Source organism: Rosa rugosa, chromosome 2 (genome assembly GCF_958449725.1).
Source record: "Rosa rugosa chromosome 2, drRosRugo1.1, whole genome shotgun sequence".
Taxonomy (NCBI): Eukaryota; Viridiplantae; Streptophyta; class Magnoliopsida; order Rosales; family Rosaceae; genus Rosa; species Rosa rugosa.
Window position 1 is genome coordinate 39,596,049 of NC_084821.1, and position 10,372 is coordinate 39,606,420.

The following is a 10,372-nucleotide window of genomic DNA, read 5'->3' on the forward strand; positions in this document are numbered from 1 at the left end:
TAATCAATCCATGCTTATTGGTTAATTAAGTCATTCTAATTTCGTCATTTTGTCGAAAATCACGAATTGCTCTCCTTTCGCGCCATTTTCTTTTAAAATCGACAACTCCGCACATTTCCTACAAAATAGATAACAATAGATTAATTACATTATAATTGACTTGGAGATCCACTTGCTTCTAGTGTTTTAGATACAACTACATGCATAGAAATGCGTGTAATCAGGAGGTGCATATGGTAAGTGATAAATTCTCTTTGATGGGTGAGTTCTATCACATGGCACCTATATAAGTCAAGGTCCCTGTTCTCCCAATTCTACCGGTTCACAAGTAATCTCGCCCCATTGAGAGATAGAACATATCGATGTTGGAGAGAACAAAAGACTTTGTCTTACTGAATCCTTGTTTGAAGACGATGGACTCCATAGGTATTCATTTTATCTACGAACATTTATAGTCATTCAAAAAGTTTTGTACTTGTATCTCTATCTCTATGTAGATTATGACATGTTCATATTATTTTTTATGATCTTACAAGTGGTATCAGAGCCACTCTGCATATATAGAGATCGGTTGAAGTTTTGGTTGTTCCTTAAAAATAAAAATGATATCTCTCATTTGGGTTTTTTTGTATAAACAAAACAATAGGGAAATTTGGAATAAAGTAAATTACAATAAAATAAAATGGGGCCTGATTTTTTTTTATTTTTTTTTATTTCAAACGGTGCGTTTTGTTTTATTGGAATCAACATGATTCATCCCATTCATCCCCATTCTTCCGCTGCACATTTTGGGTTTTCAGAAATTCAGTTTTGGGGGTTTTTTCTTTCGGTGTTTATGCTTCTTATTTACTCAAATCAAGCAATGGGTTATTCACACTCTATCGCTGGGAGCCCATATCATGTCCCTTTTGTTGTTTCCATGCTTATACCCATCCATACTTCATGCTTCTCTCACCTATCATACAAGTAAGGAAAAACAATAGGTTAATTCAATCGTTGGGTTACTTGATCATCTTCATCCATAGATTAATGTAATTAGGTTGAACATAATTAGTTTGCATGATTGATTGGTGGTGGATGCAAATCCCATAACTTGTTTTATCTTTAATTTTCAAAACCCTGAATCAAGTCTTTTTATTTTCAGAGTCATTTATTATTTAGTCTTTATTAAATTATTTTGTTAACCAAAACATCTTCAAAAATTATCAAACTTTTTCGGTAGTTAGTTTATCGTGTCTAAAGTCTGTTTGTAGATTTTCGTGATATTTAAAATAGTTTAGAGTCATCTGCCAGTCAGATCTTTATAATTGGACAGTTTAAGTTTTATTTTGTTTTGAGTCTTTAGATTAGTGATTTAGACCACAATCTCTTGTGGGAACGATATCTACTTACCTATATTATTTTCGACATTCTTATAGAGTTAAGTTATAGGCATTTTTATTCATCTATTTATTTTTTTTTATTTTATTTTTTTTTAAAAGGAGGTATTGGGAAGGACCACAAGGAGGCACGCAATGGCCTTTTTACCCGAAGTCCAGCACAGTGCCGCGCCAAAGACGCAACGACACCCCCCCTCCGGGCATTTTTATTCATCTATTTAGGTGTATAGAAATAGCCTATCAAAAATCTTATGCATTAATGCGTGTGGTTGCAACCAGCATGGGAGCCGAAGATTTGAACATTATCTATCGCATTCTGCGATTATTTTGAGTAAGGAAGAAGCATAGTCCGTATGAGTTAATGACAAGTATGAGTTAATGACAAGTGGGTAAAAGATATCAATATCGGTACCAATATTGATATGATGCTTGCCCGACGACCAAATGACTGATGACATGTTGATCTCTACCAAAAAGAAGGACCACTGATTTGGGCAGAAAAGCACAAAACCTCATAACTTACAGAAAAGCTTTTTTAATTCTCCATCTATAATTTTGTAAAATCAACTTAAGTTTGTCAGACATTAAAACTGCAAACTCCTCACAGTTAGTTGTTGGCAGGTACATTTAATTTAAACGAGTCCGATCTGAATGTATAATTGAGAAAATAAATTCTCCATCTATAATTTTGTCGTTCTCTACTAGGTCCTCTATAAAACCTAAACAAGCTTTTAAATCATCTAACATAAGCAATCAACTCCCAAGTTTTTATATTGTTTGATTTCTTTCCTTACAATGGGGTTGGACAGCATACTAGGTTATCTGCAGAATAAGACAATTTTGATCACTGGTGCGACCGGCTTCCTTGGAATGGGTATATACCTCTCTCTCTCTCTCTCTCTCTCTCTCTCTCTCATTTGAGTACTTGTGAATATGTGGTTATTGCATGGCATGCAGTGTTTGTGGAGAAAATTCTAAGGGTGCAACCAAATGTGAAGAAGCTCTATCTTCTTGTAAGAGCCTCTGATACCAAGTCAGCAACACATCGCATGCAAGATGAGGTCTGTACATAATTCACAGCTGCCCTAATCAGTAACGAGATTAAACGACTTGCATTTTCATGTAATTTGTACGTGATGCAGGTAAATCGTTATGATTATTAATTGACTAACATAGATCTTCAATATCTTATACAGATTATAGGGAAGGAATTGTTCAGGGTTCTGAGGGAGAAATGGGGGGCAGATTTTGATTCTTTCATTTCCGAAAAAGTTGTTGCTCTCCCAGGAGATGTCACTTTCGAGAACCTCGGAGTGAAAGAACCCAGATTGGTGGAAGAACTATACAATGAAATACAGATAATATTCAACTCTGCAGCCATCACCAACTTTGACGAAAGGTAAACCCATTACATCAACCTGCATATTTATTTAAGAGGCAACTATAAATGTACGTTCATCTTTACACCTTTCTAGACCTTATGCATATTTATTTTACACCCAACCATATAAGTACGAGAAGATGCACAGCTACTGTAAATAGAGGTGGCAAACGGGCCGGCCCGGCCCGACCCAGTCCATTTTAAGCGGGCCTAGTCGTGCTTCGTGCTGTGCTTGGGCCGGCCCATTTATTATCGTGCCGGGCTCGTGCCGGCCCATTTACTTAAACATTAAGCCCGGCCCGGCCCATGGCCCGAGCCCATATCGTGCCGGGTCGTGCTCGTGCCGGGTCAATAACAGGCCGTGCTCGTGCCTACCCACTATAAAGCACGATTTTAAAATCTTAATTTGAACAAATAAAAAATAATTTTATTTAACTATTTAGAAAATTAAAATAAATTAAGTTCTACAACGTTTTTCTTAATCTTAGCTTTTTAAGATTAGATTTCTAATAATTTTTTATATTCCACTATAAAAAAGAAAAAAAATACTCAAAATATATTGTTTTTAGTATATTATTGTGAGATTAATCTTTATTAATATAATGAAGATTTAGTATCTATTATTATTTCCTTCAATCTATATAGTTGTATTACTATGAGATTAGTCTTTATTAATAAACATATATTTAATATTTAGAAAAAATGCTTATGTCAAAATAAGGATATAATGTTTTGTTTCATTATTTTGACAATATAAAAGAAAGCATTGGTGGAATTGTCATGAGATTTTAAATAAAAATGTCTCATATTCAAATCTCATCATTGTAGTTTTTTAATATTTTTAAAAACAAAATGAAATTTTGTGTTTGTAACGGGCCAACCCACAATATGTCGTGCTTGGGGCGTGCCGGGCCCATTACGGGCTCGGGCCAAGCCGGGCCAATGGGCCAATATTCTTAGGCCCAGCCCGACCCGTTATTCTAACGTGTTCGGGTCGTGCCGGGCCACTAACGGGCTTGAGCCGTGCCGGACCGCTTTTAAGCGTGCCGGGCCATTGCCGTGCTCGTGCTTAGTGGCCCGTTTGCCACCTCTAACTGTAAATTAAGAGGTTGCAGAGAGAGAGGGAGAGAGGGAGAGAAATCTGCATGCACGACATTTATTGTGCTTTGAATGATCCATCCAAGTACTAGTCTACTTTTGGAGACAAGCTATAGTATTTGTGGGTATCTCATACACTCATTTACAACTATTTGAACAAAAAATTATAATTATTTGAACCAAAATTACAACATTGAGAGCAAAAGTTACCATATTCATTTACACTATTTACATATAGTTAAACAAAAATTACAACATTGACAACGAATTTGTTCAAAAGCTTGTAACAATGTCGTAAGAGGTGTAATTACTATTATTAGAACTAAGATTACACAAAATAGGACTCAATATTACCGTTGTGACAACAAATTTGTTGTCACTTTTGTAAATGTGGGTATGAGATACCCACAAGTACACTAGAATTTCCCTAACAATTACATATATGTTTGTGTGCAGATATGATATTTCACTGGCGGTAAATACTTTTGGAGTTCTGCAAGTGTTAAGCTTTGCGAACAAATGTTTCAAACTACAGATACTTCTCCATGTATCAACTGGTTAGGATTACTTTTCTTTTCTAGTTAAGATGGGTTGGTCTACATAATAAATTTTGTAGTTTGGTTCAGTTAATGGCGGCCAGCTTACAAGTATAGTGAAAAAGAAAACTAATTGATAAGGGGGAGACTCGTACTAGAAGACTATATAAACTAAAAAGAATATAATCAGAAATCTCATATATATTTCCTCACTGATGGTGAATTATATGTTTCCAGCTTACGTGTGTGGGGAAAGGGCGGGGCTCATACCAGAAGACTCATCTTCAATGGATAAGATGGTAAAGGAGATGGGTAATTTTGATTTTGAAGCAGTGGAAAAGGGCCTTGTGCAGGAGAAATTGAATGAACTAAAAGCACTAGATGCTTCAGAAGAAGTTGTTACAAACACAATGAAGGATTTTGGCATTAACAGGTCTTTGACTTAGCATCCATGCATTAACAAAGCCTAGCTACTACACTAATATGACCCTATTTAATTTCTATTTGGATTTTTGTCTACACAAATTAAACTTTAGGGCTAGACTATATGGATGGCCAAACACGTATGTGTTCACAAAAGCAATGGGTGAAATATTTCTACAACGCTCGAAAGACAATTTGCCTCTTGTGGTCGTACGTCCAACAATAGTTACTAGCACTTACAAAGAACCATTTTCCGGTTGGATCCAAGGTTTCAGGTAAGATAGCCAGCTTCAATGTACTTTATGAGTTTTAGGTGATAAAATTAATTTTGTCTAATTCAAACACCCAACATTGTTTAATCATGTCATTACTAACTATTCAATCTTGGTGTATGCAGAACTATTGATAGTGTAATTGCTGGTTATTGCAAAGGCAAGCTGACATGCTTGCTTGTCGATCCTGCAACAGTACTCGATATAGTAAGTCATTCAGTCAATTACCAGTAATTTTTTTTTTTTTTTGCTTGATATGTGAATGATCTAAAGGGACTTAAATTTTGAACTTTGGCCGCAGATTCCTGTTGACATGTTGGTAAATTCAATAATCATAGCAATGGTGGCAAATGCAAATCAGTCTTCTGGAAATATTATTTATCATGTCGGATCCTCACTGAGAAACCCTTTGAATTTCTTTCAAATGCACAACTTTATCTTCCAATACTTCACCAAGAATCCATGGCTTGATAAGGATGGTAAGCCTGTCATTGTTACCAAGGGTACAATATTGACGACTATGGCTACTTTTCGCATGTACATGAATATTCGCTACATGCTACCTTTGAAGGTTTGTGCAAGGAAGCTTCAAATTTATATCATGGAATAATTGTTTCTTTTTCTTTAACAGTCAACGATTCTTGTTCTTTGTAATTTTAATTTCATTCTTCTTTTTCAGGGATTGAAGTTCATGAACAAAGCATTCGGCCAGTATTTCCAAGAGATATATGTCAACTATAGTCGGAAACTCGACTTAGTCATGCGCTTGGTAGAGCTATACGAACCCTATATGCTATTCAAAGGAATGTACGTGTGTTTTTCTATTTAATTATTTAGTTTAATGATTTCTTATATTTACTATAATCATCCATTGACATTAAGAATGTTTGGTGAGTTGTGTAGCTTTGATGACACCAATACAGAGAAGTTGTGGAGGACAGCAAGGGAGAGTTTCATAGAGGTTGAAAGTTTTAATTTTGATGCGACATGCATAGATTGGGAAGAGTACATCATGCATACTCACATTCCTGGCCTCCTAAAACATGTTTTGATCAAATGATAACTACATCTGAGAAGCACATACATTGTCACACGTCATACATGAATCTTGTTATAACTCATATAATTGAAGAAGGAAATTAGGTGGTCCAAAGTTCTTTCCTATACTTTATATGGATGATCAGTTTATCGTTGTGGTTGATCCAATATTATGAATTATCGCTTTTCTTTGTTGTTTAGGGTTTATTTTATTTTTATATTTTTAAAGAATGTGTTATTCTTTTAGCGATTTAGTCTTCGAAATGACATTATGTATTCATTATTTCAATACTATAATTATCGGCAAATGCAACATTTGCTTTGCCACGAATTAAACAATGGTGGGAGCTTTCACTGTTAATTTGAGTGCAATGTAGTTGGTATTTTATCTCACGACTGCTTATAAATGTGGATAAGGAAATTCCTATTGTACTAAAACTTGATAATGGTCATTGAAAATTCCTGTTATATTCATTTCTTTATCTCTCCTCTCTATTCTCTCCCTTCAGTCCTCTTACACTTGCATCTTCTTCTCTTGTCCTTGAACTCACCGAAATCATCAATCCATCATCCAATGAATTTTTCCTTCAACTTGTTAAGCCTCAGCACCTTGTCTTAGATCCCAGTTTATTTACTTCTTAGTGGATCTATCAAATTTGTATGGGTCTATGCCAATCATCTCTAATCCAAGATCCACAAATTTTATTGAAAACCATTCAACAACGACATTACTTGATCGAAGACTACCGCGCAGCTATATTTGATTGCCTCTCACCGACTCACTCAACATAAGGTGTGTCCAGACCATTACAATTATAAAATAGAAATGGATCAATGTGTACCAAATTACTGGCATTTTCATTTCCTTGTATTGTACTATTCTGCACATTGCAAGTATTTATTAAGCTATGCTCTTGGCAATGTAGTCACGTTTGATGGCCATGTAGTCACAATGGTACCTCAAGTTCAATGATATCATTGTCTCCTTCAGTTTTAATTGTTGATTGATGTATATACCTGAAGATCGGTGTGGAAGAAGCTATCGGCCTTACCATTGTCTCCTTCGGTTTTAAAGAAAACATTGTTGATCTATGTATATACTTAAAGATTAGTGTGGAAGAAGACACCGGCCTTACCATTGTCTCCTTCGGTTTTAAAGAAGGGAAAATTTCAAGAACAGTACATGAAGTATCGGCCATTCTAACCTTTTGTGAATCAACTTTCGAAACTATCAAAACGGTACATGAATTTCAAATCTCAACCTAATTTTGGTGTATGCCGTTACATGCTCTGTTAATTAATGTGTTTTCTGTCAAATTTTTGAGGGTAAATCCGTTTTTCAAGGATGATGGAAAAAAAAACCCAACTAAATTGAGCACCTCTCTCTCTCTCTCTCTCTCTCTCTCTCTCCCCTTCCCCCTCGTACTGACCGCAACCACCACACCACTTCGGGCGAACCGCCACCATCAACTTTCTGCCAGCCACATCACGCCTTGAGGAGGCAGCAACCCTATAAATCGGATCCATACCCAGATCGCAGGCAAACGAGCCAACCCAGATCTGAACAATCTGATCCGAGCCACGACATGCCGCCCCGACGTCGTCCCCATCAAACCGCCTCCGAATCTGCAACAGCACACCATTCCGCCGGCCGGGCCTGCAATTATCGAACCAATCCCAGCTAACCTCCGCAATTTCCCTCTCCCTCACCTTACCGTTTTGAAATTTTCCCTTTTCTTTTTCTTTCTTCTGGAATTCTTCTTCCTTTTCCCCCTTCACTCTCTTTCTTCACTCTATCTCTTTTACTCTCGCGTCCTTCTTCTTCCCCCTTCTCTGCACGTTGTCTTCACCTTATCCATAGTGCACTTCATCCCAAACACCTTCCTTCTCCCACACCACCGATCTCAACACTCCACCCACAACCAGCCACAAATCCACCATGGTCAACACCAGACCTCAAGCCATACGCCAAATCGCTGCCAACCACCAACCAATCAATCCATTAATCTCGTCCCCTCTCCCCCTAACGGCGACATGTCCTTGCCCAGACCCGAGGATGATCCGGTCCCTCTCCGATCTAAAACCCATTCTAAAACAAATACCCATTCTCTTAAAAAAAAAAAAAAAACAATCTGATTGCAGCTCCGACGGCAAAGAATAGCGGGTAAACCTCAAGTTTCAACCACCGGGAAGCCATTGACTGAAAATGAACGGAGAAAATTGGAGAGAGAAGTCTGGAAATGCGAAAAGAGACGGAGCTGAGCCACAAGTTATGGGTTCTTGTGTTTTGGAGCTTATTAGCTATCAAAGTTTCTGACCTTTAACAGTTTTTAATGGGGAGAAGGGGTTAACTCCTTGGCTGGGTTTGAATGGGGAGGGGGGAAGAGAGAGAGAGAACATGAGTTTGCTGGGTTGGGTTTGAACGGGACAAAAGAGAGATAACATATTGTTTTTTTTTTTTTTTTAAATTTCTCTCTCTCCATTAATTATTAATATTAATAATCAATTAATACGAAATTAAGAAGTGACTGAATTGCCCCTTAAAGTTTGACAGAAATCACATTGACTAACGGAGAATGTAACGGCATACACCAAAATTAGGTTGAGATTTGAAATTCATGTACCGTTTTGATAGTTTCGAAAGTTGATTCATGAAAGGTTAGAATGACCGATACTTCATGTACTGTTCTTAAAATTTTCCCTTTAAAGAAAACATTGTTGATCGCTGTATATGTTGAGAATATATAGATCCCAAATGGGAAAAATGAGACATTGCTTATAGGTTTATAAGGGTTGGGCTACTCCATCCATTAACAATTGGTTTTGAATGTGACCTCCAATTACTTTATCATGCTATTAGAGTTGGTTATCCCACGTGTGCATGCCTCACGGCCACACGGGCTCCACGTCACCCAATATAAGTTGTCCACGTATATGGCTTGAAAATTCGCTATGTGTTCAGGGGTGTGTTGAGAATATAGATCACACATGAAAAAATGGGAACCTTGCCTATGAGTTTATAATTAAGGGTGTAGACCACACCCTAAATTACTTTATAAGTATATACCTGAATATCAGTGTGGAAGAAGACATCGGCGTAACCTTTGAAAAATATAATCAAGTGTCTACATGATATAATCAAAGTGTCTACATGTGCATTCATATTATAACAGAGTCTACTTAGCATTCATCATCGAAAGCTACTTACGGAGAAAAAGCCTATTATGTATAAGAGTGAACATCATTTTTTCCCAATACCCAAGCTAACAAGGCAGTTGCGATGTGATTTGGAATGCAACATGTAGTAGACTGTAGTAACTTGACATAGCAACCTGTTTAGGCCGTTTATTTATTTTTCCTTATGCGTTCATTTTCCTTTACACTGCACATTGAAATAAATTAAATCAGCATCAGCATCAGAAGATCAGTAAATGGCCCGTGGGTGTGCAGAGAACAATTGCCTCTGCAAGGGCTCATAAATTTTCTATGTGTAAAAGAAACCCAAGTTCTAGATTGAACAAGCTCTAACCATATCATTTTTATGGGATCAGATAGTTTCAATAATATTCTATGATATTATTCTTTTCCACCTGTTTGAACCCAAAATAACATTTTTTCCCGATAAGGGGGACTTGAGGAAAATCGGGCCAGTATCCGTGGCCCAAGCTATATATTTTCGATAAGCTCGGAATATATTGTTTAGAGGCTAAATAAAGCCTACTTGAAGATCAAGCAATCGCGAGGCAAATCGTGATATTCATGGATTTACTAGTAATTATCAAGAGATTTGATGATTAATGGTGATTTGCTTGGTTATCAAGATTGTGCAAAACGGGAGGATAAATATACAGGCTGTATATATGGCCGAGATTACGCGAGCGTGAATATCAAGTTGGCCATATATATATATTTCCCATGCAATTATGGTCTTTGGTTGATCAATTAAGGAAGAAGTCAAGGTGGGCCACCAGCTAAGCTTTCCCATGCAATTGATGGTAGCTGGACGTGGGAGGGATAGGAAGCATGTGATCATCCTTGATTGTCAATAATGAAGGAATACATATGTATATATATATGTGATGTGGTGGCTCATGCATGGTGCAATTAAGGACAAGTCTCTCATGCAATGATGCAATTAAGGTGGACGTGGAACTATTTGCTGCCAATATGTATATGCATGCCGCGATCTACAGAATCTCCGCGACGAGTGCTCGCGAAGATATATATGTAATTAATGCATATCAA

General features: G+C 37.0%; 1 protein-coding gene across 1 annotated transcript; it reads left to right on the forward strand.

The window, feature by feature from the left end:
* The first annotated feature begins 2,094 nt into the window (after positions 1 to 2,094).
* Positions 2,095 to 6,466, forward strand: LOC133734759 (fatty acyl-CoA reductase 1-like). The gene is made up of 10 exons (XM_062162372.1): positions 2,095 to 2,253; positions 2,337 to 2,440; positions 2,576 to 2,778; positions 4,315 to 4,415; positions 4,632 to 4,827; positions 4,931 to 5,092; positions 5,215 to 5,296; positions 5,391 to 5,660; positions 5,769 to 5,896; positions 5,993 to 6,466. Exons 1-10 carry the CDS (start codon positions 2,175 to 2,177, stop codon positions 6,147 to 6,149), a joined length of 1,482 nt encoding a protein of 493 aa, XP_062018356.1. The 5' UTR covers positions 2,095 to 2,174; the 3' UTR covers positions 6,150 to 6,466.
* Positions 6,467 to 10,372: the final 3,906 nt, after the last annotated feature.

Excerpts from the sequence above, each read along its gene's own strand:
- LOC133734759 (XM_062162372.1), top strand. The coding sequence starts at position 2,175 with ATGGGGTTGGACAGCATACTAGGTTATCTGCAGAATAAGACAATTTTG. Across the intron at positions 5,661-5,768 it reads GCTACATGCTACCTTTGAAG|GGATTGAAGTTCATGAACAA; the intron begins GTTTGTGCAAGG and ends CTTCTTTTTCAG. Across the intron at positions 5,897-5,992 it reads TATATGCTATTCAAAGGAAT|CTTTGATGACACCAATACAG; the intron begins GTACGTGTGTTT and ends TGAGTTGTGTAG.